This window comes from Oryx dammah, unplaced genomic scaffold (genome assembly GCF_014754425.2).
Source record: "Oryx dammah isolate SB20612 unplaced genomic scaffold, SCBI_Odam_1.1 HiC_scaffold_11232, whole genome shotgun sequence".
NCBI classification, from domain to species: domain Eukaryota; kingdom Metazoa; phylum Chordata; class Mammalia; order Artiodactyla; family Bovidae; genus Oryx; species Oryx dammah.
The window spans coordinates 268,802-287,893 of record NW_024080625.1 but is presented as its reverse complement, the minus strand read 5'-3'; the positions used below and the strand labels follow the sequence as shown (position 1 = coordinate 287,893).

Here is a 19,092-nt window from a genome sequence, read left to right as displayed (position 1 = left end):
CTCCCTTCCCTCTGCTCAGGCACCAGCACAGTAGCGTGCAGCGGAAAGAACTCGCCTGGAGACTGAGACAGCGTCTAACAGCGGCTGACGGTCAGCCCTCAACAGCTGGGAGACCCACAGGCTCGGAAAGCTCGGGCCCAGCCAGACTCAGCCGTCAGCTGAGCGCCTGCGTGGCCTGCAGGCAGAGGGCAGGCAGGGCAGTTTGTAGGGCATCAAACGCTTTGAACTTGTCTGTTCAGCTGCCACCTGTCCTCTCCCTGCAGGAGGTGGGGGATGTGGACGGCAGAGTGTCATGATTGCAGAAAAGAGTCTCCTGGTGGCTGGCCTGAGGGGCAGGAGCCCTGGGCTGGCCCGTTTCATGCACATGCATGTGCTCACGAAATTCTTATCAGACACAATCTCTTATAAGAGAGCTGCAGAATCAAGTGGAGACCAGGATGAGAAGCCCGGCTTCTATTCTGATCAGCGGTGTGACTAACTCTGCAGCTGCTCCTTCTCAGCCACACTTACTCAGGAGCCAGAGTCACTGCCTTGTACTGAAACGACATCGAGGACAACAGAACTGACTCTCTAGAAAGAAGGTTGTGGACATCATGGCACTTCACCCCTGAACACTCCTGCAGGCACCTCCTGAGAACTAGAACATTCTCTTACCAACCAATTCCTGTCTTCACCTCTAAAAACAGGAGTAGTCAGTCATTCCATAGCATATAATCTACCCAAATTTCTCCAGTAGCATTTTTCTTCTTCAAATCCAGGATCCAATTTAAGTTTGAACAGTGAGTTTAGTTGTTTTGTCTCTTAGTTTCTTGTCTAGAACAATCTCCTACTATAGTGGGCTGAGTGGTGCCCTCCTCCTCCAAATAAGATATGTCCACATCCCAGAACCAGTGAATATGACCTTGGGAGAAGGGTTCTTTACCAGATCAGCTGGGTTTCCCAGGCGGCTCAGTGGTAAAGAATCCATCTGCCTGCCAATGCAGGAGACACAAGAGATGCAAGTTTGATCCCTGGGTTGGGAAGATCCCCTGGAGGAGGAAATGGCAACCCAGTCCAGTATTCTTGCCTGGGAAATCCCATGGACAGAGAAGCCTGGTGGGCCACAGTCCATGGGGTCACAGAGTCAGACATGACTGAGTACACGCATGAGGAATGAAACAAGATTAGTTAAGGACCGTGAGATCATTCTAGGTTACCTAGGTCCCCAAATTCAGTGACACATGTCTTTATAGGAAGGAGCGGAAGACACAGACTCAGAGGAGGAAAGGCCATGTGAAGGCAGAGGCAGAGATCAGATCTCAGCAGCAGCCAAGGAGCCACTGGAAGTTGGAAGAGGCACGGAAGGATTCTCCCCTAGGGCTTTTGGGAGTAAATCTTACCAACATCTTGATTTCCAGTCTCCAGAATGGTGAAAGAATCAATTTTTATAGTTTAAAACCACCACATTTGTGGTAATTTCTTATGACATCTCCAGAAAACTCATACACTCACTTTTCTTGGAATCATCTTATAGAAGGTCCCAAAATGTCTGAAATTGTCTTCAGATTGACCTTTTAAAGTCATCAATCATTTGCCTGCTTAAAACCCTCCAATGTCTTTTCATTGCATTTAAAGCAAGCTAGAGGGGAGAAGGAAATGGAAACCCACTCCAGTACTCTTGCCTGGAGAATCCCTGGGACAGAGGAGCCTGGTGGGCTACAGTCCGTTGGGTTGCAGAGTCGGACATGACCAAGCAACTGACACACACACACACAAAACTGAAGAGATACTTGATGGTGCAAGGGTACACTTTATCTACTCTCCCATCTGCAGGAAGCAGGATGGGGCAGGCAGCACCTGGGAGGCAGGATGGCTCGACTGCCCCCCCAATCCCTTCTGGAAGTCTTGGGGCCTCAGTGCCTGCAGCAGCTGGCCTTGAGCAAATAAAAGACTAAGTTGTTTACTGTAAAATAATAATAATAATAATAATAAAGTAAGCTAGAGAGAGAGGGAAATGGCAACCCACTCCAGTATTCTTACCTGGAAAATTCCATGGTCAGAGGAGCCTGGCTGGCTACAGTTCATGGGGTCACAAAAGAGTCGGACGTGACTGAGCGACTAAGCAACAAAAACAACAAATATTGGTCTCTATGCACATATGTAAGAGAAAAGAAATTTGCACCCTTAACATTAACAAACTACTAAATGTAAAATATTAGATAACCAAAAAGGACCACTCTAAAGCACAGGGAACTCTATATTCTATAATAATCTAAATGGGAAAATAATTTGAAAAGGAATACATATACATAGATATATGTATATACATATACATAGATATAGATATATATACATATACCTAGATATATGTATATGTATAACTGAATCACTGCTGTACACTTTAAACTAACACAACATTGTAAATCAACTACTCTCCAATATAAAATGAAAATCAAGTGAAAAAAAAAGAAAAAGGGTAAGCTGAGGCACTTCCCTGGTTAAGAATCTGCCTTCCAATGCATGGGACACAGGTTTCGATCCCTGGTCATGGAATTAAGATCTTACATGCTATGGGGCAACTAACCTCTGACTCCACAGCTACTGAGCCCATGTGCTCTAAAACCCGAGCACCAAACTAGAGAAGTCCTGGCCACAGTAAAGGCACAGTGCAGCTGAAACAAACAAATAAAAACAACCTATAAACTTTCCCCCCTGATTTAAAAAGCCCAAAGTGGTCTGACTCCTCCTCACTCCTCTTAACTCACCTTTCTTTTTCTCCCCCTCACCCATCTCTCTCCAGCCTCACCTTTCTGCAGTTCCTCAGACATGCCAAGTTCATCCCAGACTTATCCTTGCCCAAGTGGCAACTCAATACAATTTTTCATCTTTGAATCCTGGGTCAGGGGAAAACAATTATGAAGGGCATTACTGGGATCTTTGTGGGGAGGGCAACATGAATATGGACCATATATGAGATGATATTGTATCAATGTGAAATTTCTTTGGTGGGTTAATGGTATCGTGGGTGTGTAGGAAAATGTTCTTATGAGATGCATGCTGAAGTATTTAGGGGTGAAATATAATGTCTGGAACTTACTTTCAAAGGAATTATGGGGAAATATTAACAATTGGTAATTGTTATAACCTGGGAAAAGGGTATTGCGTGCGTGTCCTTCATGTCTGACTCTTTGCGATTCCCAGTGGACTGTAGCCTGCCAGGCTCCTCTGTCCTTGGGATTTCCCAGGCAAGAACACCAGAGTGGGGTGCCATTTCCTACTCTAGGGGACCTTCCTGACCCAGAGATCGAACCTGGGTCTCCTGCATCTGCTGCACTGGCAGGCGGATTCTTTGCCACTGTGTCACTTTGGAAACCCTTAGCATCCTGTGGCCATCAGCTGCTCTCCTGTTCTCCAGTTGACAGGTAGCTGGTTGGAAGGTTCAGGCAGGTGGATGGAGAAGCAATTTTACCATGCGGGCAGGCCTGGAGATAATGAACAGAGTGGAGGATGGCGGCGGGTGGGGAGTTGAGGACTGTCTGCCTCCTTCCCTGGCTTTTGGCTTCTGGGGATGCAGAAGAGGTTTCTAGAGCCCAGGGGAAGAATGAGCCCCTAATATCAGTGCTGCTATTTTAACTTACACACTCTTCGATAACTCTCATCTTTAAGAAGGAGGTGATAAATAGTTTTGGAGCATCCTCCAAATTTCAATGTTCCTCAGCTTTGAGTGTTAAACTCAATAAACCTGGATGGTTCAGACTGCAGACATGTCATTCTAGCATCTGGCCAGAAGGTGGCAGCAACACACCTCTTTATTTTCCAGACTCCACAACCATGGGAAAAATTTTTTTCAGGCGCCTCTGGGTTCCCTTCAGTTGAACCAACAGTTGTTTGATTTAGATCCTGTACTAGATACTAGGGACCCGAAAGTGAATGAGATTTGATTGCTGCCCTCAAATATTGTATTGTCAGGGAGCAGGAGAGTCAGACATATAAACAGATTACTAGTTTACTATTCGTAGCTGTGTGACCTTGGGCACGATGCTTAACCTCTCCATGCTTCAATTTCCTCAACTGTAAAATGGGAATAGTGTCAATACTTATGTCATAGCATTATTGTGAGGATTAAAAGTGATAATGTGTAAAATGCTTAGCATAGTGCTTCAGTTCAGTTCAGTTCAGTTCAGTCGCTCAGTCGTGTCCGACTCTTTGTGACCCCATGAATCGCAGCACGCCAGGCCTCCCTGTCCATCACCATCTCCCGGAGTTCACTCAGACTCACGTCCATCGAGTCAGTGATGCCATCCAGCCATCTCATCCTCTGTCATCCCCTTCTCTTCCTGCCCCCAATCCCTCCCAGCGTCAGGGTCTTTTCCAATGAGTCAACTCTTCGCATGAGGTGGCCAAGCATCATTCCTTCCAAGGAAATCCCAGGGTTGATCTCCTTCAGAATGGACTGGTTGGATCTCCTTGCAGTCCAAGGGACTCTCAAGAGTCTTCTCCAACACCACAGTTCAAAAGCATCAATTCTTCATAGGAAATGAATTGTGGGCTTGAGAAGACTTGAGAATCCCTCGGACAGCAAGATCATACCAGTCAATCCCCAAAGAAATCAACCCTGAGTATTCACTGGAAGGACTGATGCTGAAGCTGAAGCTCCAATACTTTGGCCACCTGATGCGAAGAGCCGACTCATTGGAAATTATTCTGGTGCTGGGAAAGACTGAGGGCAGGAGAAGGGATTGGCAGAGGATGAGATAGTTGGATGGGGTCACTGACAATGAACATGAGCTTGAGCAGATTCCGGGAGATAGTGAAGGACAGGGAAGCCTGGCATGCTGCAGTCCATGGGGTCACAAAGCGTCAGACATGACTTAGCGGCTGAACCACAATAGCGAGAGAAGTGATGAGATGGAAAAGATACCTAGGGTGCTCCCTGACTGGGAGGAGCAGAGCTCCAAAATGGAGATCATGGGGAAAGGACTCCACTTTGGTGGAGCCACTCTGTCAATGGGGATCCTGAAGCTGGACCAGCCTGGGCGAGCCCACCTGGAATGGAGCTGGACTCCTTCTGGCTGGGGCTCATCTCGCTCCTGCATGCCCAGAACACACAATACCAGCAGGCCCTGAACAACCAGGACGTGTCTTCCTGGAGAGGGAGCCATAATCAGCTCACTGTACAACCTCAGACCGGCAATTCTGTCCCTCTGAGCCTCAGTTCTGTACAACCTCAGACCGGCAATTCTGTCCCTCTGGGCCTCAGTTCCTACCTAAGTGATGGGGTGGGTATCACAGGAACCAAGGATGGTGCCGAGTTCCACATGTGGGACACTGTGGAGAGTCGGCTGTACAGTCGGCCAACTCAGGGACACTAGGGCTTTGCATCTAGGGATGTAAAGATGAAGAAAGCAGGAAGGCAAGGAGATCTGGGGGAGGACACTGAAATTTCCCAGGATGTGGAATGCAGGTTGAGCCAATCCTAGACCTTGAGGGGCAGGGAGACCCCAGTTGACACTTAGATACAACTAATGAGGGTGGTGTCACTGTTTCTGTATGTCTGTTTTCTCTGTCACATAGGAGGGGAAAAGGCATTCAACCATGTTGAGCACCTACTATGAGCCTCACAACATGTTAATTGCTTCATGTACAATACCTCAATTAGATCTCATGACCCCTCTGTGAGAAAGGTATCATCATTCCTGTTCTACAGATGAAAAGAAAAAAAAACGGAAGCTCAGAGAGGACATGTAACTTGCCCAGGGTCACACAGCTAGTAAGTGCCCGGTCTGGTGACCTGATCTCTTTTCCAATGACCTTTCCCTCCATTCCACCTTAGCCTTAGCTGCCCACTCCCTTAGAAACACCCTAAGAATCTTATCCGTAAACATCCCAGCTCCAGAATCTCGAATTCATGCATCCTGCTCTCTGAAAACAGCATCCTACCCTCTGAGTGCCTCTTTCGACCCCTTTATCCTGTGACTGTTCTTTGGTCTCATCTGAAAGTCCAGCTGTGGACCTCTTTACTCTCTCAATACCCTGCCTTCTCTTCCCTACACACCCTTCCTCATCCAGCTCTGAGACCATGGCTGGTCATTTAGCAGCTATCTTGCCAGTAATCTAAACTTCATTGCATACCTGCCTTGCAAACCTGTGAATACATCCAGTTGTCTGTTCTGAGTCTTCACCAGAGCAGCCAAGGACAGCAGAAGGAGGAGGGGTATTAACACTGGCTAATTCTTATACAGCATGTATTACCTGCCAAGCACTAAGCGCTTCACATACTGGAATCCATTTACTTTTCCAACACTAGGGGGTTAAGGTACCATTATTATCATTCCCACTGATGGATAAAGAAAATGGGGTGAACAGAGGTTAAATCACTCAAGCAAACTCAAAGCATACAGCTAATTAGGTTGAGGAGCCGAGATCAAACCCATGCAGCCAGTCTGTCCAGTGTCCGTGTCTTAATCAGTGCGTATTTGCCCAGGGCACTGAGGTTACCCTTTCCTCCTTCCATCAGCCGGGAAGTACTGGGCTCCTGCCACCCTGTCCCCACGCCACTGCTCTTAGTGGGGACAATCCAAAGGAAGTCCAGACCCTTCCTCACTGTATTTGGGGGCTGAGAATATCCCTCTAGAGATTTGTAATAGTAGCACTGGTAATAGTAAAATTAGCTTAAAATTTCAGCCTTTATTATATGTGTCCTAAGTATTTTACATGTATTTATGTAACCCTCCTGACAACACTGATGTGGAAGCCACAATTATCCCCCTTTGGCTGGAGCTCATGAGAGGATTTTACAATAATAAGCCTGTATTTGTACAGCAGAGTGTTGGAATCAGATGGGAAGCGTGGCGGCTGGACTAGGGCCCTGGTTCTTAGCCGTGACACTTTCCTTTCTTCTGCCCCCAGACATCCCAGGCCCCACTCTTTCTGAGTGTGGGGGAGTAGTCTTCTTCGAGTTGCCAGCAGGCCTGGTTCCCAAACCCAGGTCAGACCCTGGCCTAACAGCTCCCAGGCCCTGTCGAGGTGGCTCTGCTTCCCTCTACTCTGAGGCTTCTGGGTGGTGAGCTGGGAGCTGAAGCAGGGGAGGGGATGGGAACCCCACCAGTAACTCCTCAGGCCAGCCCCCCGAATCTGCCAGCAGTTCCCTACAGAGGTAAAGCCTGAGCTGGTCCTCCCCAGGACCTACCCCTCTGCAAGAAGCACCAGCTCAGACTCCCAGTCCGCTCCGAGGACAGCAGACAGGGGCGGGGCAGGGCCTAGGATGGAGTGGATGGGGCTCCAATGGCAGCTGGGGGTCAGAACTCAGGGCTTCAGCAGAAAGCACCACGGCTTCCCCAGTCCCGTCCTCATTCTTTTCGGAGCCCCAGCCCTAGCCCAAGCAGGACCCTCCCTCTCCCCACTTTCAAGACCAGCCCTGGTTCATCCATCCCATCCCCTCTCTCCCATCCTCCCTCTTCCCATTCCCCTGGCAACCAAACCAGACTCATCAAGGAGAAGGACCTGGCAGCTGTACAGGGAGAGACTAATAGCCCGGAAGGAAGGAGGGGCCTGGAGAGGAGCAAGGCGGCAGGGATGTGAGCCGGAGGGCGTTGGCCCATCTCGGAGGCCATACAAAGGCGGGAGGCTCCTCTGCCCTGCAGTGCAGAGGAGATGGCCAGCCAGGCAACCGCCCTCCTTGTCCAGAGATCCAGCCCGGAGTCCCAGACCTGATTCCCCAGACGCCCAGCTCTTGTCTTCCGGGCCAGTCTTACGCAGACCTGTCCTTACTGGAGAGCCCTGGAGTCCCTGGCGGCAGCAGCCCCATAGCTCCTGGCAAGCCCAACAGGCCTCAGCACCCGGCTCCTGCAGACCACCCACGCTGCCTCTGTCCACTCCTGAGCAGCCTGTGCCTGCATTCTGGAAGCCATCTGACATGGAAAGACCAGACATCAGCCTCCCCACGTTAGTGCAGTGGGGAAGGGTATGAAGGGACGCGTGGTTGTGTGTGTCTAGCGTGTGCACTTAAGTATACGGTGCTATTTTGCTTCTGCATCTGTTTGTGTGCACAGGCGTGCAGCTCTGTTCTGGGCCTTTTTCCCCTCATCCCTGAACTGGTGGGGATGGGTACCTTCTCTTTCCTCTTCTCTACCCATCCAGCCCCGCCCATTGCTGGGTACCTGCGGCTCCTCAGTACTGGAAATGGTCCATCTCTCAGGCTTGGCAGCAGCTGCTGCCCCTCAGCCCCCTCCCCTTCCTACCTCAGGAATGGCCCTGGTTCCCGTAAGGCCGTGACTGAGCAGCGGTTGGCTGGGGGAAGGGAGAAGCCAGTAAAGACAGACAGCATACACTGGCTCACTGAGCTCGGCCTCTGGCAGGGCACAGATGTCTGGAGTGGGACTCAGAGCTGGGACCCTCTGCCCCCTCTGATGTGCCCATCTTGTTGGGGCCTGGGGTGGATTTGGGATCTGTGTCTTTAAGGGTGAGACATCAGCAGGCAACCCCCTGGCCAAGTGTCCAGGGGAGGGGGAGGGGAAGAAGCCAGTCCATTAGCAGCAGAGCTGGCGCCAGGCAGCAACCCTGCCCAGAGCCCTGGGGATTATGGAGAGACCAGCCCTCCCTCACCCACCTCGGCTGCCTCTGCGTTCCTGTCCCCCAGATCTCCCTGGGTGCGGTGACGAGACAGCAGTTGAAAGTGGAACCTAGCCTTCAGGGGACATGTGGAGTCACAGACTCTGGGGCCTAAGCCAGGCCGATTCTCCATCACCTGGGCCACCTCCTCCCTACTCATGTGAAGCCTGCCCCTTAACCTCCAGTCCTCCTATCCCTCTACCGTGACCAGCTCTTTCAGCCAGGGACCCCCAGTTCAAGTCAGGCCCTCCCATCCTAGGCTCTAGCTCTGGATGCTTGCTAGAAGTCACTGACCCTCACCTCCCTGCCTGTCTGTGGCCTGTGGTCGCCATCCCTGCTTCCTTCCCCGCCAGCAACAGGGGGAATCAAGTGGGCCAGGCGCCAGCACCAGGGAGCGAGGGTGCGGCACTCCCGCGGCTCCGCAGGGGTGGGGCGTCCCCCTCCCCACATAGCCCCACCGTCAGGCCAGTGGGAGGAGCAGCCCAGCCCCCCCACCCCCCAACCCGCAGGCCTATAAATCCGCCTCGCAGCGGTCTGCGGCTCCTTCCCCGCGCCCTGACCAGCTCTGCCGGCGTTGACTGCCCATCCTCGGCCGCCATGAGCCACCCGTCGGGCCTCCGGTCCAGCGTCAGTTCCACCTCCTACCGCCGCACCTTCGGGCCACCGCCCTCACTGTCCCCGGGGGCCTTCTCCTATTCGTCCAGCTCCCGCTTCTCGAGCAGCCGCCTGCTGGGCTCGGCGTCCCCCGGCGCCTCCGTGCGCCTGGGCAGCTTCCGCGGTCCCCGGGCGGGCACGGGCGCCCTCCTGCGCCTGCCCTCGGAGCGCCTCGACTTCTCCATGGCCGAGGCGCTCAACCAGGAGTTCCTGGCCACGCGCAGCAACGAGAAGCAGGAGCTGCAGGAGCTCAACGACCGCTTCGCCAACTTCATCGAGAAGGTGCGCTTCCTGGAGCAGCAGAACGCGGCCCTGCGCGGGGAGCTGAGCCAGGCCCGGGGCCAGGAGCCGGCGCGCGCCGACCAGCTGTGCCAGCAGGAGCTGCGAGAGCTGCGGAGGGAGCTGGAGCTGCTGGGCCGGGAGCGCGACCGGGTGCAGGTGGAGCGCGACGGGCTGGCGGAGGACCTGGCAGCGCTCAAGCAGAGGTCAGAGGGCAGGGCCAGGGCGGGGCGGCGGCCGTCGAGGCTGCCGCCGGGAGGGAGGAGCCGCCCCTCGCCTGTCCGCCTGGGCGTGTGCAGGCAGCACCCTCGTCGGCGGGCACTCCCCCACCAGCACCACTTTGCTGAGTCTCAGGGGAGGTTAGGGAGGGGGAGTTACTATGTCTCCCCTGTGTACAAAGGGGCCCCACTCCAGCTTCCAGCCGTTTACAGAGAAAATGGGGCAAGTCCATCAGGCAGCCTGAAGACCCCTTCCTAGAGGCTGCAGTAGCAGCTCTGACCCAGATCCTGGGGGTCGCGGTCTGCAGGCTGGGCGGTGACCCCGGAGCTCAGTTTCTGCACACTCTTCCCACCAGGTTTGAGGAAGAGACTCGCAAGAGGGAGGATGCGGAGCACAACCTCGTGCTTTTCCGTAAGGTGAGCTCGGTCTCCCCATCCCCACCCCTCCCACCGTCTGCATATCCAGGGTGGCATCTGTGGGCAAAGGGAGGGAACCAGAAGCCCCCAGAGACAGACAGGAAGGGCCAGGCTCTTCCTCGACCTAAGCAACCCCTCCCTGCTCTCGAACCCCCACTGTCACCCCCTGTAGGACGTGGACGACGCCACCCTGTCCCGCCTGGAGCTAGAGCGCAAGATTGAATCTCTGATGGATGAGATTGAGTTCCTCAAGAAGCTGCACGAGGAGGTGGGTGGACCCAGGTGTTAGGTGCGACTTCAGAGGTTGAGGGTGGTCTCTGGAGCTGGGGGACAAGCTCACGAAGAGAGTCGGGGGTGGAGCGTTGAAAGAGAAAAGAGATTCACTGAGTAGACGCGGGCCCTCCCTCCACCCCCTCTACAGGTGGTTAGACTCACACCCCTGCGCCACCTGGTGGCAAGCAGCGGAGATGCACCCCTGAAACCTCGCGGATGACAGTACCCGCGGGGCACGGGCTGTGCAGGCCTAAGCGTGCTGCGCTCCCTGGCGCCCCCTTCTGTTCATTCAAGTGTTTCTTCTCTTTTCTGCGCGCCAACTGCGTGGCCCGCGTGGGATCTGCGCGATGAACTCGGCATCTTGACCTGGGCGACAGGAGCTGAGAGACCTGCAGCTGAGCGTGGAGAGCCAGCAAGTGCAGCACGTCGAGGTGGAGGCGGCCGTGAAGCCCGAGCTGACAGCGGCGCTGAGGGACATCCGAGCCCAGTACGAGAGCATCGCGGCGAAGAACCTGCAGGAGGCAGAAGAGTGGTACAAGTCCAAGGTGCGGGGGCGCGGGGGCGGGGGTGTTGGGAGGGCCTGGAAAGGTGGGGCGCTGGGGGGAAGGACCCATCCGGTCTGCTCACGCCCGAGTTGTCACCCTCGCCGCAGTACGCGGACCTGTCCGACGCCGCCAACCGGAACCACGAGGCCCTGCGCCAAGCCAAGCAGGAGATGAATGAGTCCCGACGCCAGATCCAGAGCCTGACGTGCGAGGTGGACGGGCTTCGCGGCACGGTGAGGACCATGCTGCGCGCCCCGGCCCCGGGGGTGGAGGACGAAGGCTGTGCTCCCCCTACTGACACCCCTCTTCCCCCGCCTCCCCAGAACGAGGCGCTGCTCAGACAGCTGCGGGAGCTGGAGGAGCAGTTTGCCCTGGAGGCCGGCGGGTACCAGGCGGGCGCCGCGCGGCTTGAGGAGGAGCTACGGCAGCTCAAGGAGGAGATGGCACGTCACCTGCGAGAGTACCAGGAGCTTCTCAACGTCAAGATGGCCCTGGACATCGAGATCGCCACCTACCGGAAGCTGCTGGAGGGCGAGGAGAGCCGGTGAGGGGCGGGTGGGGCGTGGTCGGGATGGGTGGGGGTGGAGGAGAGGCGGGTGGAAGGCCAGGGTCCCCCCCAGCCCCACGCCGAGTAGCTGACTACAGGTTTTGTCCCCAGGATTTCCGTGCCAGTCCATTCCTTTGCATCCTTGAGTATAAAGACGACTGGTGAGTCTTCCGCGTCTGACTTCCAACCTGTCTGTCCCCTTGTCCATTTGTACCTGGCTGCACTCGACATGGCTCTGCTCAGGGATTGATTCTTGCCTGGCCCTAGTCTGTCCTCGCCCCTGATCCTCGGGCCCTACCCCTCCCAAAGAGATATTCAGTTCAGTCGCTCAGTCTATCCGACTGTTTGCGACCCCAAAGAAATATAGGGGCTTGGACATCCCAAGACTCCTCCCCTCAACCTCAAATCCTGCCTTTTTCAGTACCTGAGGTGGAGCCTCCCCAGGAAACCCACAGCCGGAAGATGGTTCTGATCAGGACCATTGAGACTCGGGATGGAGAGGTGAGATGGGCCACTTGAGCCCAGGACCCCATCATGTCCCATAGTATTTCTGAGCCCAGCCTGGTGTAAGCAATCTTCGGGTGTTTGTGGGTGAGTGATTCTTGGGGTGAGAGTGAGACAGGGAGATGGAGGTGGATGTTCAGACGGGAGCCTCAACTGGTTGAGAGGGAGGGGGTACACTTTGCCACAAAGGAGCTAGAGGGAGGGTGGTGCTGAGTGGTTGTGCCCCTCACATGCCTCACCCCCCAGCAGGTGGTGACAGAGTCTCAGAAGGAGCAACACAGTGAGCTGGACAAGTCTCCTCAGAGCTACTGAACTGATCAGAGCTCCCTGCCCTGCCCCAGGCCTCTGAGGCCAAATCCTAACACCAGTCCGGAATTGTCTCCTCCCCTCTGCATGTGTCCAGGGGATGGCGTCAGTCACCCCGTACCTGGCCGGTAGCCAAGCCCTACCCAGCACTGTAGCTGGGCCTCTCCCTGCCTCTCCATGCCCACATAGGCATGACCCACATGTTCCCCACTTCTAGTCCTGCTAAGGGTCTCTATGGTCCCCATTTCTTGTCCTGGTAAAAGTCTGTATGTTCCCCCCATTTCTCATTCTGCTAAGAAGCTGACCAACCCCAGGACGAGTCTATTCCTGCCACAACCCCAAGGTTAGTGGGTGGGTCAGGGTCTGAGTTTCACTTTTAAATCAAATAAAACTGTTATCAAGGGAACCCTCTTCAGTGGTGATCATTTTGTAGTGTATAAATATATGGAATCACTATGCTACATACCTGAATGTAATATAATACTGTAAGTTAGTTATATCTTGGTTTTTTGAAAAATCATGGAATCGTTAAGAGAGAAAGAGAAAACTCCCCAGTGCGCTTGTGTTTGTGTTATGGGGGCATCCGTGCAAAGGAGGCTCGGCACTATTTTCCCCTTGCCTCAAGTCATTTCTCCTCTGACTCTCACTGTCTATGACTCCTGTCTGCCCTCCTGATATTCCTCCTACCTCTCTGTCCATTCCTTCTCAACCTCCATTCCCCACCTGCAACCCTGAATGAAAGCAGAGCCCGGCCATCTTGCTCTCCACTGTCTGCAGTCATCTTCTTCCTTATGGATTCTCCATCACAGATGAAGACGCCACCAGGCCCTCCATTGCCCAAATTACAGCTCACCTCATTTTATATCCTTTCTTTTCTTCACATGCTCCAATTCTGTTAGTTCTGCTTCATAGCTGTTTCAAGCTTGTCTGGCTCTCCCTGTCCCCACTGCCACCCCACTGGTCAAGGCCACTCTCAGCGCTTGCCTGGGTTACATTTTCTGCCTCAGTAGCCCTTTCCCCTGGCATAGCCCTGCCACTCACACGAGTCAGTTCCACACACTTAGCAAGCAGATCAGATTCTGCTGCCATCACTCCTCCCCATGCTTGGAATATCTATTTCCATGCTGTCCTCCACTCCATTCCATCCCACCCTTGTCTTGAAGTCAAAATCCACTTCTGAATTTAGACTGATTTTCCTCACTCAATTATAGTGCGAGGTGCAGAGAGTAAGCCAGAACTCACAGTCTGGGTGGGGGACATAGACAAATAAGCATATAGTTCAACCCTGTGATGAGTGATGTGACTGGGATAAGGAGATAGTGTTGGGGGAACATGAAGAAGAGCACATCACATAATCCAGTCTTGGGGTAGGGACGGCTTCCCAAAGGAGGCACCATCGCAACGAACACGGAAGAACAAGTAGGCGTTACTCAGGTGAAGCAGGAAGAGGAGGGCGACTTTCTAGGCAGACACATAAGCCAGAAGATGAGAGAGAGGGAGTTTGCAAAGTAAAAGTAGTTCTATGTTGCTGAAATGAAGGCTAGAAAGGAAGGAATGGTGTTGGGGTTGGAAGGGCGATGAGGGCCAAGTCACTGAGGACCTTATATGACATATTAAGGCACTCAGAATTTATTCTAAGGATAAAGGAAAGAAAAGGATTTAATGGGTGAAGTATTTAGACCCGTATTTTAGAAAGATCACTCTGGCTGTAGGGTGCAGAAAGAGTTAGAAGGAGATGGAAGACCAGCTCAGAAGCTGTTGCAGTGAAACATGCAAGAGATGACTGTGGGCAAAGAGGTGGACAGATTTGAGAACTGTCACCCTAAGGGGTGATTTCCAGTGTGAGAGAAAGGGAAATAGCAAAGGTGATCCAAGGTTTTAAAGGGAACAAGCAGACAGATGGCGGGACGTTTCATAGAAACAGGGAAGACTGGTGTAGGGCAATGAGGGGGCCCTAGACAGCAAAATTAGTTTTGACTCATGGAGGGTGAGATGCTATGAAACAGCCAAGGGGAAGGGCTGGCAGGCAGTTGAGTCCACAGGTTTGGAGTTCAAGTGTGATGGAATATTTTGAGATACTGAATCTATCAGATGCTCTTGGCTACAAGTGACAATAACCTCATTTTTTAAGAGAAAGAAATTAAACATGTATCTCGTGTAACCAGAAGCCAGAGGTAGGTGGGCTCTGAGGTTGGTTCAGTAGCTTACTCAGTTAAGTCCTCTACGTATGAACTTTCAAAGATGTGAACGGGCCAGCTGTTGTACTGTACTCTGTACTTTTTCAGGTACTGTACAGTACTGTAAGATTTAATGTTTTTCTTATTTTTTGTGTTTTTCATGTATTATTTGTGTGAAAATATTAGAAACCTGTTATACTACAGTATACTACAGCTGATTGTTTTAGTTGGGTGTCTAGGCTAACTTTGTTGGACTTACAAACAAATCAGACTTAGGAATGCACTCTCTGAATGGGACTCCTTGGTATGTATGTAGGGGACTTACTCTAAAGTCAAGGACCCAGGCTCTGTCCATGGTTCTGCTCAGCCTTCCTCCTTGGAGGGCAGTTTCATCCTTGGGATGGTTCTCTTCATGGTCCAAAGCAGGGTGCCAGCAGCTACTGGGTGATGCTTCTGTTTTCCTATCCAGTGAAGGAAAACGAAAACCTTCCTCCCAGGTATGAGATTTAAGTCCTTTCCTTCAGGCTGTCTGGCAAGGATCACAGGTATGTCTGTTCCTAGAGCAGTAACATTCACCAGGGGAAGCCACTTACTGACTTGGGCTAATCATCTAATACGGAATGGATGCTGAGGATTAACCACAATATCTACTGCAAAGATTGCAAGGTTCCCACCACTGTCACCCTTCACACACATTCCTTATACCCCTTGCCTTCTCTCCTCTTCATTCAGTGGTGTTTATAACATCAGAGGAGAAATATCACTGCAGAAAAGCAGACAAAAACTTTGGAATTTCAAATGTTTAGATTTTCAAGTGAGCAAAAATTCCAATTTGGAAACTTTCACATCAAAATCTGTGGCTGGCTTTGTACTGGATAGAAGGAAGGGTTTGTGCTGAGGAGAAGGGCCTCTCAGGTGTTCCATATGAGAGAAAAATGAAACCACTCAAGAACAGTGTATTGGGACTTCCTTGGTGGTCCAGTGGTTAAGAATCCTCCTGCCTATGCAGGGGACCTGGGTTCGATCCCTGGTCCAGGAAAATCCCACGTGCTCTGGGGCAACGTGCCCTAGAACCTGTGCTCAGCAACAAGAGAAGCCACCTCAGGGAGAAACTGGTGCACTGTAAGGAAGCGCGGCCCCCACTTGCTGTGATGAGAGAAAGCCTGTGCGAAGCAACAAAGACCCAGCACAGCTGAAAATAAAATCTTAAAGAAAAGAATGGTGTATTAAGTGAGAAAAGAGAAGGGCCATGGGGAGATGCATAGAGGAGCAGAGGAAGAAATGGTAGAAGGCCTTACTAACTGGCAGAAATGGTAGAAGGCCTTACTTAGGAAGCCACAGCAAGAGAGAACTTTCAGGAGGGAATGGCTAGTCACATGGGAGGATGCTGGGGACACAAGTTAGCTAAGAGCTGGGAAATTCAGGCTTATCGTCAAGGAAGATATTAGACCTCCTGAGGGCAGCTTCAGGTCAGGGTACCATCAGAGACAAAATTGTCAACTGAAGAGTGAGTGAGAGCTGAGGGAGTGAAGAGCAGGCCACTCTCTCCCGAGGTGTTTGTTAAAAGACAAGAAACACCTGGAGCCAGGAAAGATCTGTGTTTGAGAACCAAAAGTTTGAAGAAAGGAGAAAATACACCAATAACTCTCAAACTGCAGGTCATGAAATAGTATAATAAATATTTTGGGGTCAAGTCAAATATTTTAATAAAATAAAGAGAATAGAAAACTTTAGGGTATTGTGAACATTTTATTTTCAATGTATTTATATATGTATGTTCTAGATTTTCATGCAAAATACATTTTTTATCTTGGATTTTGGGTGAACAACTGAAAAAGACAAGATTTGACTGTGTTTCAGTGCTGGGGAGAATTAGAAAGAATCAATTTGTCACAAGTGGACCCAGCCACCTATTGAAATGGTACAACCTCAGACTTGGCTATGACTGAAGAATTTGAGGAAAACTCAAAATCCAATTCTAATCAAGGGATCTGATGTTAACCTCAAGAAGACAGGGCCGGGATTTGATTGTAATTAAGAAAGATCATACCGCATTGATTTTATTGTGCCCTCCTTGTTGGAAGAAGGGAGGTGGTTTTCATGTCAGCTTGTAAGAAGGTCACCTCAAAAGTGAGGATGTGGCCACAGTGACTTAGCCGTTCCTAGAGGGCACTGGTTGTGGCAGGTGTCCTGGACCCCAGGTGGGTGCCCGCGGTGGTGGAGGAATGATTCCTCAGGGGCCACCTCCTGGGGGTTCAGTTATCTGATTTGGGAAGAATAGAGACTAACCCAATATCTCAGGTAAAGGGAGCTCATTGTGATGTTACACATGGGAATAAGGAGGCCAAGAATTGCAGCTGCCTGGGGTGGAGTGGGAGTCACTTCCCAGGCCCCGAGCAACACGTGTGAGACATGCGCTCTGCAGCCCCGTCGGGCCTCACTGAGCGTGGCAAGTGACAGGAAGCCACCTTGGCGGCAGGAGCACAAGGCTCCCTGCCCCGCGGTCCTACTGCCTCTGTTGCTATTGTCACAAGGAGCACATGGCCGCACCCTCTCCCTGCCTCTTGCAGACTCATAGTCTCTTCTTACTTGGGGCTTCAATTGTCCTACAGCTGCCATGGCCTGAGAGCAGCCGTGCACTGACTTCCGGAGCTTTCTCTGGTTCTGCTCTTACCTCCTATCACAGAAGATGTTCACTTTACCAGCCTTGACAGGTTCATTGACGCTCTCCTTGCCCTCTACAAGACACACTGAGAGATATCCAAAAGCCGACGGGCTTCCCGCGTCCTGTGCACTTCCGCTCCCACGGGTAACAAACGTTGTTCAATGCATAACAAAGGTCAGTTGTGTTTGTTCCTAAATCTTTGACAATTATACTTGTCATAGAATCTCAGAGCTTAAGCAGATTTATTTTGTTAAAAAATCTTTTGGTGTGGACTTATTTTTAAAAGTCTTTGAGCTTCCCAGACGGCTCAGTGGTAAAAGAATCTGCCTGCCAACACAGGAGAGGATGGTTTGATCCCTGGGTGGGGAAAGATCCCCCGGTGGAGGAAATGGAAACCCACTCCAGTATTCTTGTTTGGAAAATCCGATAGACAAAGGAGCCTAGTGGGCTACAGTCCATGGGGTTGCAAAGAGCTGGACAGACTGAGCAAGTGAACACATACACATTTTAGAAGTCTTTGTTGAATTTGTTAAAATTTTGTTTCTGTTTTATGTTTTTTTGGCCGAGAGACATGTGGAATCTTAGCTCCCTGACCCGGTATTGAACCTGAACCCATTACACTGGAAGGCAAAGTCTTAACCACTGGATAAACAAATATTTTTTAAGCCAATGAAAGAGTGTGAACAGAGCAATTTTTACTCACCAGATGGTACAGTGGCTAAGAATCTGCATTTAAATCTTGTGTCTTCTTACCAGTTCACCTTGGAAAAGATATGTTTGCCTCCATTTCCTCGTCTGTAAAATGGAGACAACAATCATTTCCTAGGCTTGTCATGAAGATTAAATGAGAAGATTTGCGCAGAACTGAGTGAACTTGGCCACAGCGTAGGCAGGAGAATGAGGTGACGTGGTTCTGAGTATGGCCTCCTGAAACTGCTCGCCTTAGGAGGGACCCGTTATAAATTATAAACCAGGGATCACAGTTCTAGTGATCCTTCAACAGTGTACATGTCAAACATTTGTTTTTGTTTTCTGTTTCAAGGGGACAGCTTGAGCATGTGTTGCCCACTGATTCATACTGGGTTAATTCTTATTACTACTGTAACAAACCACACTAAGCGCAGGCGGCTGTGGCGAGCCGGCGCACCAAGTGCGGCCGAGAGGAGCTACCCCGCGTCCGAGGTCAGGGGCCGTGACCCTGAGGAGCCACCCCGCGTCCGAGGTCAGGGGCCGTGACCCTGAGGAGCCACCCCGAGCCCGAGGCCAGGGGCGGCAGCTGGGAGGAGCCACCCACACCCGAGGCCACAGCCGGCGGCCGGGAGGAGCAACCCAGGAGCGGTGGCTGCGCAGGCACAGGAGGGCCTAGAGGAGCTATCCCACGTTGAAGGTCAGGAACGGCGGCAAGGAGATACCCCTCGTCCAAGGTAAGAAACAGCAGCTGTGCTTTGCTGGGGCAGCCGTGAAGAGATACCCCACACCCAAGATAAGAGAAACCCAAGTAAGATGGTAGGTGTTGCAAGAGGGCATCAGAGGGCAGACACACTGAAACCATACTCACAGAAAACTAGTCAATCTAATCACACTAGGACCACAGCCTTGTCTAACTCAGTGAAACTAAGCCATGCCTTCGGGGCAACCCAAGAGGGGCGGGTCATGGTGGAGAGGTCTGACAGAATGTGGTCCACTGGAGAAGAGAATGGCAAGCCACTTCAGTATTCTTGCCCTGAGAACCCCATGAACAGTATGAAAAGGCAAAATGATAGGATACTGAAAGTGGAACTCCCCAGGTCAGTAGGTGCCCAATATGCTACTGGAGATCAGTAGAGAAATAATTCCAGAAAGAATGAAGGGATGGAGCCAAAGCAAAAACAATACCCAGGTGTGGATGTGACTGGTGATAGAAGCAAGGTCCGATGCT

The 19,092-nt window shown here is 51.7% G+C and overlaps 1 protein-coding gene and 1 pseudogene across 1 annotated transcript; one reads left to right on the top strand and one right to left on the bottom strand.

Moving 5' to 3' along the window:
- Positions 1 to 9,177: 9,177 nt before the first annotated feature.
- On the top strand, positions 9,178 to 12,738 carry LOC120861355 (peripherin). Its single transcript, XM_040237005.1, has 9 exons — positions 9,178 to 9,728; positions 10,097 to 10,157; positions 10,330 to 10,425; positions 10,808 to 10,975; positions 11,083 to 11,208; positions 11,299 to 11,519; positions 11,634 to 11,683; positions 11,944 to 12,023; positions 12,276 to 12,738. Exons 1-9 carry the CDS (start codon positions 9,187 to 9,189, stop codon positions 12,336 to 12,338), a joined length of 1,407 nt encoding a protein of 468 aa, XP_040092939.1. The 5' UTR covers positions 9,178 to 9,186; the 3' UTR covers positions 12,339 to 12,738.
- A 4,709-nt stretch (positions 12,739 to 17,447) lies between these two features.
- The window catches only part of LOC120861227, an 18,787-nt pseudogene continuing 17,142 nt past the window's right edge, over positions 17,448 to 19,092 (bottom strand).

Coding starts and splice junctions, on each gene's coding strand:
- LOC120861355 (XM_040237005.1), top strand. CDS start 9,187: ATGAGCCACCCGTCGGGCCTCCGGTCCAGCGTCAGTTCCACCTCCTAC. Junction 9,729..10,096: donor CTGGCAGCGCTCAAGCAGAG/GTCAGAGGGCAG, acceptor TCTTCCCACCAG/GTTTGAGGAAGAGACTCGCA. Junction 10,426..10,807: donor TCAAGAAGCTGCACGAGGAG/GTGGGTGGACCC, acceptor CCTGGGCGACAG/GAGCTGAGAGACCTGCAGCT.